The sequence below is a fragment of the Psittacula echo genome (genome assembly GCF_963264785.1).
Source record: "Psittacula echo genome assembly, chromosome: 5".
Classification (NCBI taxonomy): domain Eukaryota; kingdom Metazoa; phylum Chordata; class Aves; order Psittaciformes; family Psittacidae; genus Psittacula; species Psittacula echo.
Window position 1 is genome coordinate 32,561,435 of NC_137739.1, and position 18,844 is coordinate 32,580,278.

The 18,844-nt window shown below is 38.0% G+C and overlaps 1 protein-coding gene across 1 annotated transcript in view; it reads right to left on the reverse strand.

Annotated features, from left to right (window-relative positions):
• TUB (TUB bipartite transcription factor) overlaps positions 1-18,844 on the reverse strand; it is a gene marked incomplete at its 5' end in the record, with an annotated part of 72,821 nt that overhangs the window by 38,458 nt on the left and 15,519 nt on the right. The window contains 2 exons of the mRNA XM_080618702.1: positions 2,149-2,311; positions 3,706-3,757. Coding sequence (XP_080474828.1) covers positions 2,149-2,311; positions 3,706-3,757 — 215 coding nt within the window. The remainder of the gene's footprint in view (positions 1-2,148; positions 2,312-3,705; positions 3,758-18,844) is intronic.

Consider the following 18,844-nt stretch of genomic DNA (forward strand, 5'->3'; position numbering starts at 1 on the left):
CTGCACAGTTTATTACAAGAACAGCTGTTCCCAGGGATTAACAAACTCCATGCTGAATATGAGAAATATTGCTATATTTTTTTGCTCCTCTGAAACCTTATGAAATATTGCAAGGGTCTGAGAGGCAAATTTAGATCAAACTTATTTAAGTCGAATAAATTAATAAGTATTCCAGTAAATGGTATGGTGTAATTTTACAGGAAGGGTCACTTTTACCTTAAAAGCACAGTTAATCTTACCTAAGTCAGAAAGTCCATCCTAGTGCAAACTGTCGCAAAACTTAGCTCAGTGCAGATACGAAATTTACTACCATTTATGGGGTGATAATGTTTGTTTCTCTGATCTGTGAAAATTAAAACCGTGTTCAGTTGATATTACAGAATGTTTAGTATACAATGGCACCTCCGCACCATAAGGTACTATTTCTTAGAACAGTTCTGTACCTTTGATAAGCTATTGAGTGAAAGAGGAAAGAGAAAATTTCTGAATTTTCTGATCAAAAAGAAAAATGTAAGGAAAACAAACTAAATTTCTGTGTGAAATAATTCTTAAGTCAAACTGGAATGAAACTAAATTTCTTCTTAAAAATTTTCTTCCCAGACCCTGAGAAAAAGACAATAAAGAGTAAGAAATATTACTGATGCTTTTAATACATAATTAAAATAATAACATAATTAAAACAATACTTTGAGAAAAATTAATTCTCACTTATGGTAGCCTATTGTGTGCAGAAGCGAGATAAAAAAGCCCATTTTAATGAAACCTTAACATGTATCAACACAATTTTCCAGTTTCTAACAATAAATTCTGTAGCTGTAACCACAGCAAAAAATTCCACCAGTCTGCAAACCAGGGGTAGAGACTCTGGAACTGCACTTCTCACAGCATGATCACTTATTCTAGTAAGTACCTGCCATCTCATTTTTGAATGATGTGATAAACAACTGAAAATGAAATGACAGGGTAGATGAAAAGTAACCATGTGCAGTACAGAGATCTGAACCAAATAATGGATTCAGGTTTTGTTTGTTTGTTTTAAGAGTAGGATTCTGGCTGGTTCGGGTTTATTACTACAAGAGGCAGATTCACAAAGCTATCTTAGGTTTTGGATTTTAGACATTAAACCTTAATTATTCTGGCACCTAGTAGTATTCCCAACCTGAGAACAGGCAACTGCATTACCAGTACAAGCAGATTTCAGCTATGAAATATTCCCTGAGTATTAACATGCCCATTAATACTGAGGGAAGGAAGCCTTTTTCTACTGAGGTTTATGAATCCCTTATGAATCAAATTCAACTTAACAATCTGCAAAACAAGAAAATTTAAAATTTACTGTTCTCTATATCCCTTGGAGGTGTTAGCAACCTGGAACAAGATCTACAAGAGACACAATATTGAAGAAGAGTTACCCAAGCTTCCCTCAAGGGAATCCTGAGGAAAAGTATGCATCTACCCTCACTAGGGAGCCAACAAGCAAGGGCTATATGAGAACAGAACTGAGTAACAACTGTTTTCCATAGGATTTATTCCTGATGATTAAATTCTTTGAAGTCTAATAATACAGAAATGGCATTATATTTTTTTTCCCTATGTCTGTGATACCTGAAGCATCTCTACCCCTTCTGGATTCTGTAATCTTCAATAAAAAAGCACAGACCACATTGTACAAGCTTGAAATGTTGTTCTCTGCCTACTTACCAATTTTAATGATCCTTGCAGAAACACAGTATCTTTGAAATTATTATATTCAAACTAAGCTGAAATTTGTTAACATGTTTCTAATTTATCATTAACACTGTCAGGCTTAAGCAAAATTATGTATAGAAGAACATGTACAGTGGAACAGCATAAGCATTACTTCTGTAGGAATCAAGGCTGAAGACACCTAAACATATATATGGTAGAAGGGACAAGCCACTCTCTCTTCCCACAGCACTGAAACGGCAGGTAGTTACCTCACTCCCTCTTGCTAGGCTAGCATTGCAAGTTCTGATGTTTTTATCTCAAAACACAAGTGAAGGTTATCAATTATTTATTAAAAAAATCCAAACCAACCACCTTTGTTCCCATTAGCATACATGTAACATAGAAGTATCATACTAGGACTTGCAGTAAATACACATGCAATAGATCCTGTTTGCATACCATGATATATGGTGCTGCTGTTGCTGTTAAGATACGATTCAACCAATGGTGCTTGTTCTTCTGAATGTTTCATTCTGCGTGTCCTTGTGCGACTGTCCACATTGGACTGAACCATTAATGGCTCCTGGCGCTTTTTTTTCTGCTTCTGTTCTAGCAATGCTCGCTGAGGAAAATACAAAGAAAAGCATCTGTTACTGGACTCCAAACGGTAGCAACCTATGATGAAAAACAATGGACACCTTTACACCTTCTCCAGTGGTAGCAGTTGGCAAGTGGGATATCAGGATACTTGGTTATAGGAAATCTTTCCAAAAAAGCCACGGCCAACCCACTGCTAAAACACCTGCTGAAAACAGCAAATAATTAAAATAGATCTTTCTGAGCAGTCTACCAGCTGTCACAGCCTCTTGGAAATAACCCTTGGGAAAACAACAGTATGAGAGTACTGGCTGCGAAGCAATGGGAGGGAAAGCAAAGGCATGAGACAGAGACACCAATTTAAATTTCTGTAAATTAAAAGCAGGAAATCTGCAAAGTAGAATCAAGTGATAATGCTGGACATGAGCCTAATATAACAACTATACAAGTCAAACTCTAATTAAACACATTAATTTCTCAGCTAGACCAGCTGAAAACCAAAACCTTCAGCATCCAATGGCACTTCTCTCTTTAAGCCCTCTTCCACAACCTCAGAGAACTGTTTATTTTACTTATCCATTATCTTCCCATTTCCCTGCTCCTGTACAGTGATTTTTTTTTCTTTTCTGGAAAGGAGATACACAAATCTCCTTTTAGGGAAGAATAAGAATGGAGAATGGACTGTTTCAGCTCCATAAGTTGTGTGGAACACCTCAACATGACTTCAAAATGATCAGAATCTAGTACAGGATTATGGCATTAAGAGACACCATTTGAATTTGAAAATGAGATGCTGGTAGACATGCAAGCTGATAAAACAATGAGAAAGGAAATGCACAGAAAAACATAAAAAAAAACCTCACAAGGTTTAACTAAAAACATGACAAAGTACCACAGAAAAATCAAAGGAAAAGTGCAAACATCAAATTAAAACTTGATTGTAAAATTTCCTGAGATTTCATGGGAGAGATTCTGAGGAGATTCTAAACCACTTTCTTGTACAAGTCATGTAGAAATACAGTAGCAAAACAGGCAACATAGTGGATAGTGCCACTAGCGTACAGCCACAGGGGCTAAATCCATGGAACTAAAAGATATAAAACCTTTGTGGTAAACCTCTGTGGACCGGCATGTTTGCCAGAACCTCTTATCCTTTCTGGTCCCTTAAAGGGGTAACAAATACATTGTAAGTCAGCTTAAAACAAGTCCAAGGCAGTGGAGATGAGAATCACTCAAACCACAGTCATAAGAAAAATTTTAATGAAAGTTAGAAGCTCAAATAAGCTGTAACCTCCACAGACCTTTCTTCTGCATTTCCTAATCAGAGGATGCAATTTTCTATCAATTACAAGATACGTGTTAGTGATTTCATTACTTCAAGATCTAGACAGCAAGAAGGTCCCCCTTCCAAAATCTTACCTGCCTCTCAAGCTTCTGCTGACGCAGGCTGCTCCCTTCATCATCCAGAACACTGCAAAGACAAAGAGTACGTATTTGGAAAAATATATATCACTCAAAATAACACCTAACAGCAATCACTGAAGCAAACTCTTGAAGGAGTTATTCATATAAAATACCCACTATGTTCCAGGGAAGTTTGCCTGCCCTAACCTGCAAACATTGGCTGAAGAGAATTTAAATGCAGTCCAGGGAAAACTGAAAAACTTTGGCTTATATAAACTTCAACAGAAATATGTATTCAGACAGTTCACAAAGAAATACAGAATTCACAGTCTACAGATTGCTTTCTCCTACACTGTCTTCTAATGCAAAATGTTGAGGTACATAGCAATGGGGTTTGACAGAAAATTTGCAGGTAAAGCATATAAGAAGTGAGGAGTGTAAAAGAGCTGCTTAGCAACTCAGCAGTATTTAAAATTACATTAGGAAAATTAACTGGCTAATCTTTCGTACACTGAAAACCAGAATTTATTCCTGAATATCTGAAAAGTCACACTTACTGCCATGCACTTCAACTTTAGAGCCTGGCAAGACAAACAGTATGGCGCACTGCCATATAATCTTTCTGCTTATTGTTGGTAGTTGGGAGATTAGCTCTGGCACCTTAAATTATTTTTATTAATTAGATGTTAAAAACCAATGGCACTGAAGTCAGAAAATTATTTTTGTGAAGCATTTTATCAAACTACTGACCACACTTTATTCTTCTGGAGAACAAAGGTCTCTAGTGTAAGAACATTATGGTTAAATATTGCACATAGATAATTAAATCTTTTAAACTGTAGTATGTCATCTACAAAGAAGACAGTGCTATAAAGCAAAAAAATAGCCTCTTACATGTAGAATTAATTTTCTCTTACAACACATTTTTATAAAAGATTAGCCTCCTTTTTGTTTTATAAGCACTCTTAACAATCAAAAGGATAAAGAAAGAAAAAACTCCAGAACAAACAAACCTGGATTCTGACCTACATACAACCAAACCGTACTGCAAAAAAAAATATTACTTCCCATGTATCAATATATACACTTTAGGACACAGTAACATTGTAGACTTAGAACAGCTAATAAAGGCATGCAGAATGCCACCTTTCCAATGCCAGCATTATCTAAGACTATAATCAAGCATTAGCTTTTCACAATTCACACTCAAGTCCTATGGTACAAAAGGTTGATGCTTCACAGAATTAAGCTGTGCTGTACAAGTACCTTGGGTATGAAATTACACAGTCTCTTGTAGAGACAACGTATTACTCATAGTCCACAAAAAAATAAAAAAAAAAAAAAAAAGAAAAAAGAAAAAAAAGAAAAAAAATCCAGAAGAAAAATCACACTCAAGAAACTGTTCTTCTTTACACCAAGCATTCTTAATTTGATGAATTACAGAAGGAAGTTATAAAAAGAAGATGCATATTTCTCCATGGTATACAAAGTCAGCAGCTTTTTTCAGCAGTTCTTCACTACCACTGCAGTATTAGCTGCACTGCTAGAAAATAAAACTACCCTAATGGATTGACCAAACAATTGTGTAAAAGATGCCTAAACATAAAGTTTCAAACTTAACAGTCTGAGAAAATCCTCCTCATTTAAGACAATGCTTGAAAAAAGCCAAAAAAATGTAATGATGCTACTACAGACTGTAAGAACTGCAGAGGCAGCAATGCATATACCATCCTACCATCTATATGGTGGCATAACACATTTCACAGTACAAGGGAGCAGGAAAATGATCACTGAGTATCACTGAAGAGCGTGCAGTTCTATCCTTTCTTGATGCCTAAATAATGCTTATGCAAGTCCAGATAAAAAGAGAATCCAATTTAGCCTGTTTATTCCTCTGCTGTAACAGCAGAGCGCTCCAGCTTGAGACTATGTACTTTGTTAATATTTTCTACAGGACTAGTGGACCTTGGAGTTGCTGATTAGCAACCAATATTTCACATTCCCAGATTTCCAATTTCCTGAGACTAGGTGACTCCCAACACTTTCCGTTAAGGGACATCAGGTTGTCAATAAATACATACATACATATCTAAAATAATCTGTTTCTGTAGCAATTCCATCAGACCCTTGCTGCTTTCAAAAACATCTGTAGTGGACTCAGAGATGTGTGTAACCATGACTGTCCCTTTTTCTCACACTCCAGCGAATCCTTGCAGAAAGATTTAGCAGTTGATCTTAACCACAGCATCTGTCAGTCCATGCACTCTGACATGCTCCAGGAGCCAAGAGCTGAAATCCAGAAAACCTACCCTCTTCTTTCCTTGGAAAACACAGAAGTTGAGAAGCGGAACAGCCTTTGACCTTCATTTTCTTTGAAAAGAACAGAAATCAGTTGCTTTCTCCTCCGGAAGAGTTGTGCTCATGATGAGGACACAGCCTATTCTGCCCAGTTTCAGAAGCAGCCACATTTTTGTTGCTCAGTGGTCCAAATAACTGAGATGGTCAGATACTAAAGGCCCAGCACAGTGCAAAAACTATGGCTTTAATATGGCAAGACCACTACAGAAAATAATCTCATAGAGAACTGTTAGAACAGTTCTCCCCATGTTTGATACAATACTAGAAATCCCAGCAGCAGCATGAAACTCAGTCTTAATAGAGAAATGTAACTTTAAAATTCATGAAAACTGAATTACTGAAGAGGATGCATACATATTAGCAATCTGCTGAGCATGCTTAAGTATCCTGAAGATCCAGTAAGACTCATTTTTACTCCTATTTGATCAAGTATCATGTATCCACCTGGCATATTGGCTATGGCTTTGACCCATTTAAAACAAAAAGCAATCTTACACTATATATAAAATTGTAAACAGCGCCTTCAGCTCTGCAGTAATAGTCTAATCCAAATTCAGTTAACAAATCACAGCCTGTATATATTTCTTTGCAAATAATTATCCAGGGAAGACCGTATCCATCTATACACAACTCCAGCAACCTACACGTTAGAGCTTACTGGATGCTGGGGTTAAGAAGTCAAGCATATAGCTATACATTGAAAAGATTTGTATTAGCAGCCTGGACCAAGGCATACAGAGACTTAAGTATTAAATTTAGATAGTATTCTTTCCAAAAGTTAAACTTGGCGTTTGATTCACATATTTCCACCTCCTATTTTGTAAAGGAAAATGCATCAAATGAACAATCACCTTTTTGTCAAAGTATTGCTTTTAATACCATCCTTTTAAGACATAAAATCATATTTTAAAGACAGTTTCAACGTTAAATTCAATTTATACAAAAATAACCAGGCTTTCTATACTGCTGCATGTAATAATGAAGACAAAAATATAAGCAAGAACTTTAGTATCCTAAGCTTTTCATAATCTGTATTCCTTAAAAATCATTTAGAGAAAAACCCAAGACCAATCAAGTTTAAAGGATAAAGATTCATGATTACATGAAACTCCACAATTTACTTCTGAGATGAAGGCAGAAGAATATGTAAGTTAACATCTTGGTACATTTTACTGTAATTCCACATGGACTGATTTCAATTTAAGTAAAATCAGAAAAGCCTTAATTCCAAGAACACATTTCACAGTAAGTACTTCACTCTGAACATGTAAACTGCTTGCATTTCAGTGAGCTACTGCAAGAAAAAAGAATTAAGAAGAAATGTTTCCAATTAGAGTGTGCAAATTGCATGTAGACAGATTTACTTTTTTTAAAAGAAAAACTCTGACTCAGTGAAGTAGCTCTATTGTTTCTGCCTGACAAATACGCAGATGTTTTTGTTCCTTCCTGAGACTGCCTCATAAAGTAACATTTTCCATGACAATAACTGTTTTACTAGGACAAAGGTCCAAAACCATATCTAGCACATCTCTGCAGCCCAGCACTAATTGCAGTGAGAAGTGTTCCTGGTCAAACAAGCAAAGACTCATAATATTCAACTTTTATACACTGTTTAAAAGTATCACCCTTGCATTTTCTCTTTCTGCCACTTCACAATAATACATTACTAATAGCAGCACCCACAGATTCTATGGGAAATCAGGGACCTTTGCACAAGCAAAATGAACATACATTGTCAGGGAAAATTCCTGAAACAAACAGTTCACATTATAAAAAGACAAGGAGATAGATAAGAAAATATTACTCCCATTTCCAGCACTAAACCAGAAGCAATGGAAATTAGAGGAGATATTTTCATCTTGAGTTTCTTCTGTCATAGTGTCAACTGCAATACAAAAAAAAAAACAAAAAAAAAAAAAGGATGATCAAACGAGATAGAAAGGGGAAAAAAAAAATACAGCATACCAGACTAGTCTTCAAGATCGCTCAGATCTTTCCCATGCACTCTTGCTGTGAAGAAAGCTGGTATGCTGCTGTGTTGTGGGATCTCTTAGAGCACGGCTGCCTCAAAAGGACAGGAACGGGTGTATGTGCAATTTGAACATTACAAAGTCTCTAAAAACATATAAAAAAAAAATCCTGCAAAGAGATAGCACTTGACTTAATTGAATACCATCTGTCATATTCACCTAATTACACTTCTCTATAATCTGTATACTTCCATGAAGTTTCCGTAGTTCCATAAAAACCAACTACTCTGGGTAATATTACTGTTAAGCTTTTAGGAATAAGGTTTCTATCAGCACTGATGAAATGCTACTGTTAAAGCCCATTAACAGGGTCAGGGACCTGCAGGCTGAAGTCATGCTCCAGAGGGAATAGCACGTAGTTAGGTTCTTCAAAGAAGTGAAATTCACTGAATTCCTAACCAGTAAAGCCAGCAATGTCTATAAAGTGCCAACACCTCCAAAGACCTACACCTGCAAGTCCCCACATAAAGTAAGTTCTGCTCCTCCATGTACACCATATGCTGAGTTCACCAGAAGCCACTTGGAAGGACATTATTATATCAGACACACACTGTAATCAAAAACATTTAAATGAAACAAATCACTCTGAAAGACTGCAAGGGCTCCCCTCATGCTAGGAATCAACAAGGTTTTCTGACCCAAAGCAGTTGCTCAGGCATCTGATTTAGAGTAAAAGCTGCAGCTACTATCTTTATAGTAAAATCAGTAACCACTCCTAGGCCATCTAAGGAAGCAAAAGCCTGGCCATCTTCTTCATTGAGAAGGAGCCCAAGGACATTCAACTATAGTTTGCCCTTCTATTGCCAACAGCAGCAACAGCATAAGCATATGGCAGAGATTATTACCTATCTGATACACCTAACAGTTACCACTGAACTGAGCAGTGGAGTACTGACAACAGGAACTGCTGCAGAAATGATGGTTGCATTTCTTTATGTAAAGCTTCAGAGGAATAAAACTGTTTCACTGTGAATCTCAGTAAATAACAGTATGCTTGTTCAGAATTGCTTCCCCTGCCTGTCCAGATGTTCTGAAGGCCTTTAAAAAGACTAAAAGAGACAAAACAAAACGACAAGGAGAAAAGGCAGGAATATGAACACTGATATTTGTATCAGAATTATCAGCACCAAGTCAGTGACAAAACGTAAGACGATGCAGAGGATCCAGCACTGTGCCAGTGATCCAAATGGCTCTAAAAGTAATGCTTGCAGGGCAGATGGCTGAAAGCAGAGACTGAATTTGTAGTTTCACAAATAATTACAGAACCAAATGCTTTATTCTCTTTTCAAATCCTGGCTGGAAAACTACCTTAAAAATCAGTAAATGATCGAGTCCTTCCTGAATTGCTGGTCCTATTTGCTTCAGTAAGGTTTATCTAAATGTCCCGTGTACATTAAGATCTATGATACTCGTTATGTCTGTCCAACAGTTCTGTTTTGGGGATTTGAAAAAAACAACAGAAAACTTTTTATCACTCCAGTAAGTCAATGCAGAACATTATTTGTTAGTGTTTTTCTCTTCTATCCCTCCTCAGTCACATTTGCACCTGGGCAAGAGATAAAAATTTTATCAGTGACCTGGAGAAGACAACTGAGTGCGCGCTTACCACCTTTGCAGAGATGACAGGCTGGGGGGCCAGTTGTTATCCCTGCCGCAAGGCTGTCATCCATCGGGATCCTGCCAGGCTGGAAGAATGGGTCATCAGGAGCCTTATGAAACTCAACAAGGACAAATGTAAAGCTCTGCACCTGGGAAGGAAGGCTCCACAACAATACAGGCTGGGGACCATCCAGCCAAATAAGACGTGAATTTGGATGGACAGTGAGCTGGGTGTGAGCCAGCAGTGTGCCCCGGCAGCAAAGGTGGCCAACAGCACTCTGGACTGTTCTGACAGGAGCATGGCCATTACATCAAGTGAAGTGATTAACATCCTTCCTTTTCTCCACACGTGTGAGATCCAGTGTAGAAAACTGCATCCAGTTTTGTGCACCCTGGTACACAAATAGGGAATAAACAAAAAGAGTTAGAGATGTGTGCATGCCTGCAAGGCATGATCTTATCAGCATCACAGAGACATGGTGGGCTGACTCCTCTTATGACTGGAGTGCTGGAATGGAAGGACACAGGCTCTCCAGGAAGGACAGGCAAGGAAGATGAGGAGATCAGCTGGAGCGCATGGAGCTCTGCCTGGGAATGAGGAACCAACTGAAAGCTTGCGTGTCATGATTAAAGGGAGGGCAGGGATAGGGGATGTTCCAGTGGGGGTCTGCTACAGACCACCCAACCAGGAAGACCAAGTGGATGAGCAGCATCACATTCAAAAGCCCTGGTTCTCATGGGAACTTCAAACACCCCAGTATCTGTTGGATAGACAACACATTAGGGCACAAGCAATCCAGGAGGCTCGGGAATGCACTGATGGTATCCTTTTTCTCCAGCTGACAGAGGAACCAATGAGAAGAGTTGCTCTGCCGGACAAGGAGCTCCTGGGCAAACTCTAACACAAAAAGGAAGTCTACAGAGGAATATTGTGAAATTGTTCAAGCAGCCAGGGATCACGTTAAAAAAGCTAAAACCCTGACAGAATTCAATCTGGCCAGATACATCCAGGGCAACAAAAAAAGCTTCTGTAAGTACCTCAGTGATAAAAGGGAGACTAGGGAAAATGTAGGCCCTCTTCAGAAGGGAATGGGAGATCAAGCACCAGGCACTGACAAAGGGCAAACAGCCCAACAGACTCTCTGTGCCAAAGGAAACAACAGGAGTTCTGCAGATACTGTAGATAATGCTTCATATTAATGAGATCTAGTTTTGAGTTCAATCATAAAACTGCCATTCTCCTTCCAAGAACAAAAAAGAAGTCACCGGGAAAAAGAAACTACAGTTTAGAATCTGAAATGTCTAGGCTGACAGCTTTAGTGAGGATGGTAAGAAGCCAGGAAGAGATCTAATGAGAGGAAAAAAAGCAAAAGTATTCCCTAAAGCACATTACGCGTTTTAAATAACCCAAATTACAGTGCTGCCACTATTGCCCTGGAAAGATCAGCTGAACTAATATTTGTACAGATTCATTCTCTGCAATTACACAGAGCTGAATAAGATAACACAGCAGTAAATTGCAGGTAATGAAAATAACACCTAAGGGAAGAGTGGATGGCTGGGCTATTTCTTGCCCTCTCTCAACGCACACAAACTCTGAACACAATGTTAGAAAGAAAATCTGTGTCCCAAAAGAGAGAGGTGAATTTAATAAACATGAATGATGGAGCACAAACACGCGATAGCCTTTGGATATTTACAAGCTATGCTAAAATTGTGTTTAAAGTAGATTGATGAGAAGTGCCTGAATAGGAGCAAACTGGAAAGTTAAAAAAAAACAAAACCAACAAGGTTACCTGGAGACACACTACCTGCAATGCAGATGGATCCAGATGACAAATGACATGACTTTCAGGAAGTGTGCTTATTGAAAACACATTGGTGCCAGCCACAGGAAAGATCCAGCCCTAACAGTCAACCTGATTTCTCTTTCAGTATCAAAATTCATCTGATCTCAATCATTAAAACCATAAAATATATGCACAAATGAAACCAACCCATTAATGTACAAAGCAGCCGACCACAACAAACAGTAAATCAAGTAAGCAGAAACTAGGGAAAAGTATTGTCTGGATAAGAAAACTGTTCTTACACATACAGTGCAGAACAAGAGTTCTGTGCCTGGACCTCAGGGGACCATGACAACTGTCCTATTGCGCTATAGCTGCACTGGTAAAAGGCATCACCTAGAACAGATCTCTGTGATTCTGATGTGGAAAAGACTGAAGAACTGCAATCAAGAGAAAACCCTCACACGACAACTGCTGGCTGCTTTCTCTCTTATGCCTAGTCTGTGAAACTTGGTTTTGTCCAGTTGGCAGCATACAGGACCTATTTTACATCAAACAGTACAACCTTCCAAGACACTCATAAAATGAGATTAACAAACAAGTCTTAACTTCTCTTGGAAAGAACTTGGCGATGCAAGAATGAAGCATTACAGGTACAGCAACTAAGTTAACACAATGCTGGCCTTTAAAATAATAGTCTAATTTTGAAGCATTTAACAAACAAAACACTGATCCCAACGATAGGGTCAATGTTGCAGGTGTTCCGAGAGGCTTCTCCCTGCAGCAGGCATGCAAACACAGGCACAGAAACGTAGATCAAACACCCTGCTGCTGAAAGAGATGATATCTGAGGCAATTCACTAATGCAGCAACTTATTAAGAGATGCCACTGCTACCTATGTTTTTAGGACAGGATAGGAAAAAGACACAGTTGTATTTATTGGATCTTTAAAGAAACAATAAAACTTAGCTATCAATTTATTGAAATTGTGAAGGTGAAACTACCTAGTCTCTCTTGGCTGATTTAACAATCAAATATGAAAAAAAATACAGTAAGAATTACAACTGTGATAGGAAATGTTAGTGTAGTGAAACAACCAAGCTTCTTTTTCCTTTTTACAGGTGGTTTTACAGTTTCTATGGAATACAGTTTCTAAGGGAAGACATGTCATTTCATGATAAATACTAACCCTGAAACAAAATATTTTGTCACTTTTCCCCCCACACATACTATCTTTATAATTCAATCTAGTACTCTTTCGGTGGAACTCAAGAAAACAGATTTTTCATTTTGGTTTGAGTTCATTTTCTGTAGTTACCTTCCATACAGGCAGTAAATTCTGACAATCCTGGACAATCCTGGAAAATGAGTTTGTCAGATGCCGGTACCTGAGTAAATGATACAGATTTTCAAGGTTGGTAAGATGCCCATGGCTGTCAAAAGCAACAAACACCATTTGGCCTAGATTTTGTACCCAGTAATGAAAACTAAGTCATTATTTCTAACAGCACTCTATGCAGATGAGGTATTCCATGCAGTCTGATCTGCATGCTTGGGCCCTGATCCCAAGCTATATTAATTCAAACTCATGAAAATGTTCCTACTAATTTCACATCGCATAAAAAGATGCATGTGTATAAACCCTTTCAGACTGGGACTTTTAATGATAAACTTCTGGGACAGAGAATTATTTTCACAATGTGCATATACAGCGCCTGCCCAAAAGAGACTCTTTTTCTGATGGAGTCTTCCAGGTAGTAATTCAATCTTTGAAAAGCATAGTAATAATAAGGTTGGGATGGTGACTTCCCTCCTCCCTCCCTTTTTTTTAATGATATGGAGGTATCCACTCCTTTCTAAAACATGGTAATGTCTCAAGTATTCAAAGAAAATTTCATAAGAACTTACACATTTCATCTTTTCTAATTTATCAGTTCCCTCTGAAAACATGATCTTGCAAGTAAACAACCTGAAGAGCATTATTCTCCATTTCAGAGCTAAGCTACTCTCTTTCCTTTGCTTCTGTGTTCATCCAAAGGTGGGTAAGTGAAATCTACTCTCAAGGCTTAGGAAGTGGCAGGAAAACTTTACGACATGGTCAGAGTTTTTTTGCAGCTGGGAAGCAAACAGTTATTGAAAAGCAGTGGCAGATAACCAACACTGGCTGTTCAGCCTGGAGAAGAGAAGGCTCTGGGGATACCTCCCTGTGGCCTTTCAATACTTAAAGGGGGCTTATAAGAAAGATGGGGACAGACCTTTTAATAGTGCCTGTAGCAATAGGACAAGGGGTAATGGTTTTAAATTGGAAGAGGGTAGATTCTGGCTAGATACAGGAAGAAATGTTTTACAGTCACGGTAGTGAGGCACTGGCACAGGTTGCCCAGAGAGGTGGCAGATGCCCCATCCCTAGAAGTGTTCAAGGTCAGGCTGGATAGGGTCTGAGCAACCTGCTCCAGTTGAACACATCCCTGCTCCAGGAGGCTGGACTAGGTGACCTTCAGAAGTTTCTCCCAACCCCAAACTATTCTGTTAATCTATCATAAATCTTTCACCCTTCTCTGTGGCAAGTAATTCCCTTTCAAAGATGTTGTTAAGTCCTGGTGCTGTGTGGGAAGAAAGTAGTGTTGGAAAGGAGGCAACAGAATTCTAACTACTATCATGCAAAGTGCAATAGCTCTAGCACGGGGTAAAATTATTTCTGTTATAAATTGTTCTCTATGGGTGGAGGCGAAAAGTATGCATTACTGTAAGGCATAGCAGCTTTCTTTTCCTTTTTGATATGTGAAGAGACTTTCTCCACACCTGTGTGCAATCCCCAGCCAAGAAAGCTGAACTACTACTTGCAGATTTCATACCGTGTCAGTTTCCAACTTTCTCTAGTAAAAATAATTGTAGACAGAAAACACACACAAGGAGGGAAAAACAAAATAAGGAGCAATACTGCAAAGATTCTTATGTCACAGGACATACTGGGAAAGGGAACAAATACTACTTTTTGACACATTTTAGGGAAAAAATCCAACTTGTCCCATTAAACCCATATTTCTGTATTCTGACCATACTTTATTCAACCTCAGATATGCTGGCATGCGTTTTTGTGTTTCAAATGGAGAAAAAAAGTCTTTTTAATAGTAAAATGCATTAACTACATTTACAAATACTTGCAGTGTTACAAGTAACAGTCTCAGCACTGTTATGCAACGTACCTCTTTTTGTTGCATACTAAGATGTGTACCTTGCATGAATTTTAATCATGTTTGATTTTCTTAAATCACCAATTTTAATTTATATACCTAGTTTAGCATATCAGCTTCAAGAATTTCAAATAAAGTAGTCAAACCTAAAACATCAAGTATTTGTTCTAAATATTTGTTAACTGTACTTCTTGTTGACTGCTCTGAGGCCTTTTTGTTACATCTCGCAGTCATGAGGCACCTTTTACCTATGGAAGCATACTAAAGGAAATGATATGAAGAAGCACAAACACGCCTGGGCTGTTCTTGTGCCACACAACAGGAAGATTTAAGCTATTTAAGTCTTCTAGTTCGACCATCAAAATTGCAAAACAATATATGTAATATATGTAATGGGTACAAACTGGAACACAAGAGGTTCCACTTAAACTTGAGAAGAAACTTCTTCTCAGTGAGGGTGACGGAACACTGGAACAGGCTGCCCAGGGAGGTTGTGGAGTCTCCTTCTCTGGTGACATTCAAAACCCACCTGGACACATTCCTGTGTAACCTTATCTAGGTATTCCTGCTCCGGCAGGGGGATTGGACTAGATGATCTTTTGAGGTCCCTTCCAATCTCTAGCATACTGTGATACTGTGATATACGCAAAACAATGCCTGTTCACTCGGAAAACTACAACTGTTAACAGAAATCTACCATGTGACCTTTTGACTCCATTATTAATACTTCCTCACACAAAGATTTAGTTTTCAGCTGCAGCAGTCTTTCTTCATGTAAGAAAGATTACAGCAGCTAGAATTTTCTGTCCTGATATGAACCATGAGCACACATGAAGCCACCTGGTGTGTAAAGTTAAGTTCAACTATAAAGCTAATATGTTAAGCCACGAAATCTTTAATCTTGTAACTGGGCAAGATATTATTTCCTCATATTTAACTACATATACATAGGTATATGTATATATATAAAAAACTGGGAGAGAATATCTGGAAAGCTACTACCTTTTTTAGGACAGTTTGGAAAACTATCGTCTTTAACTGGTAGGACTCATGTTGGATTCTTTCAGCACTGGGCAGTTAATTGGTATAGCAATGCTTCCTTTCAAAACAAGATTTTGCTCTACAACACTTATGGGACATGCAAGAATGTGTGCTGCCAGCAAGAAATCAGAATGGTGGGAAAGGTGTGGCAGAGGAGTCAGAAAACACACAGACTCACACTTTCAAAGAACTGGGATTTGATGTCCCTAAAAAGCTTTGGATTTCCATCTGAAAATCTTCTCTGCAGTACACAGCTTATAGTTGACACAGTCACCAAATCACTGGAAAATTAAGAGCTAATTATCACAACCCAACTAATTCATATTTTAGCTGCAACTATCTTTTCCAAATTACTGTTCTAGCCTTGAAAACATTCACATGAATAGCCTGTGTGGTACTGTCAGAGAGCCTCCATCGGTCCCCCACGCAAAGACATTTCAGACTTTAGAACACCACCTAATTTTTAGGGTTCTGATCCTGAGCAGATTAAAACAAATTGCTATTGCTGGTCATAAATATTGCCATCTGAGCCTGCTCAAATGGTTAAGTATTTGCAAAATAAAAGCTTATAGCATGTGAAATAGTGAACACCAAAAGAAAAGGCTGATAACAAATGATTAATTTTTATCTTTGTTTTCTAAACTGCTTGTCAAATATTCACCAGTTCCATCAAACAATAACCAAAAAAAGGGGGAAAGATAAAAGATCTTTTTCTGATGTTTTTAAAAGTCCTAGGATGTGCAAAAAGCAAAAGAATAATCTTTTATTTAAAATAAAGCATGCATAAGATAATTAGATTTAAAAAAAGGTGTATTGAAGTTGGGAGGGGTCTTAAATTGGCAAGCAACTTTTATCTGTAACTGTAACAAAACGTGCAATGGCATGAGATCAAGAAAAGATTTCAGCATCTATCCAATCTGCTATTTTTTAAATTGTCCTTACCAAAGTTAAGCATTATTTTGTCCTTCAGCGTATGAAAATTGCTGACCAAATAGGGTACCATGTTTTACAAACCAAAGAGCTACCCCACAAAACCACAAGCATTCTTTGCCAGTCATGTGCTACAGATTTTCAGTATAATTTGACCTCTCAAAATAGATGAAGGATACAATACCAGCATGATATTGAAGAAAGTAATCAGTCTAATTCTCATTAAGGTTGTGCCATTAACCCCTGCACAGAGTGTACTGAAAATTAAAGCTCAAATGATTTATTTCTGAATATCGGTAGAAATTACAGTTCTCTAGAACCAGATTATAATTATACAGGATTGCAAATTGTACGGGTTTAGTTCCTCGAAACAAAATGGATAGCAAAATCTGCAATTCTAATGACTGTTTTCAAGCTAAATACAGATACTGAGCACACTGCACTTCATTTACCAATTAAGACAAAAACAGTTTCCCTTGTCTTTTTCTTCTCTTTTCTCCAAGATTTAGGCATATTATGAACCCACAGAAAGACAGAGATAAGTTTATTGGCCAGAAATAACAAAGCAAAAATCTACTCTTACTGTATAGAGTAGACAAACTCTCTTTTTTAGAACATAATTCAGACACAGAAAATTGGGTATCACTGGGTTTGGTTTTTTTCGGGTCTTTATTCCCTTCTGGTTTTTAAAGAAAAGATGAATGATAGTCCTACATTGAATTTCAACCTGAGGAGCTCAAACAAATCTTCAGTACTCAATTATATTGTGAGAAGTACTGCTTCCTATGTCTTTACAACTTGACAAAAATAACTTCAGGATAGAAAGAATAATCAGAATCTAGATTTTTGTAAATGTCACTTTCCATGTATTCCAAAAAAGTGCAAATGGTTTCCTACCCCAAGCATTTAAATAACAAATTAAAACCATGTCTGTATAAAGCCACCTCCATTTCTAATTTGAAAATCAGCACAGGTTTAGAGAGATATCACTGATGAGAGCCACATGATTTGTAGCAGATTTGTTTAAGCATGACAAATAGATCCTGAGGTAATTCAAAACACACAGGTCTTGGATTTTGTGCTATTTTTCAACAAAGAAAACAAGCATAAACCAATTTGCTCCAGTGTGTCATTTAAAAAGTCTACAGATAAACTACTGTTGGTTTTGTGTAACTACACAGATTAAAGATGAAGTAGATCAGATTAGCTACTAAAGAAAGATCATGTTGACAAACAGTACAGAAAAGTTTCATCAGCATTTTTTGTGGATAAAAAAAAAGCACAGTAAAACATACAAATTTATTTACCAGGAAGGCTGTCTAAAGCTTGTGTTTAGCTTCTTGTAAAGTGAAGAATGGAAGAATGAGATTATGCTGGTTTTGACTGGGGTAAGAGTTAATTTTCTTCATAGTAGGTGGCATGGGCTACGTTTTTGTTAAGTGTTGAGCAGTGCTATCACAGAGTCAGGCATTTTCTGCCTCTAACCCCACTCCACCAGTGAGCAGGCTGAGGTGCAAAAGAAGCTGAGAGGGGACACAGCCGGGACAGCTGCCTCCAACTGACCAAAGGGATGCTCCATACCACAGAATGCCATGCTCTTCCTTCCTCTTCCTCCATATAAAGCTGGGGAAAGCTGAAGGAAGGGAGGGACGTTGGAAGTGATGGCGTTTGTCTTCCCAAGTAACCATTACATTGATGGAGCCCTGCTGTCCTGGAGATGACTGAACACCTGCCTGACCATGGGAAGCGGTGAATGAATTCCTTGTTTTGCTTTGCTTGTGTGTGCTGCTTTTGCTTTACCTATTAAACTGTCAGTATCTCAACCCACAAGATTTCTCACTTTTACCCTTCTGATTCTCTCCCCCATCCCACCCAGGGGGGAGTAAGCAAGCAGCTGTGTGGGGCTTAGTTGCTGGCTGGGGTTAAACCTCAACAAAGATGTAAAGGGTTTTTGTTGAAAAAAAGAGCTGTTCAGATGCTGCAAAATCAGAAGCAATCCATTACAGGAAAGGGCTTTTTACCTTCCTTTTCATATTCATTTTAATATGTGTCTGAAGTTGCCACTTTAATTCTTCTAATTCACCTGCTTGAATGCCTGTTAGCAACAATTATAGCAAAAACGATCTCCACTGGGGACTGAAGAGCCACATACAGCCTTGAAAGCAGACATATTTCTAAGCCTGCTAGTTCCCTCCTATGAAACATTTTCAG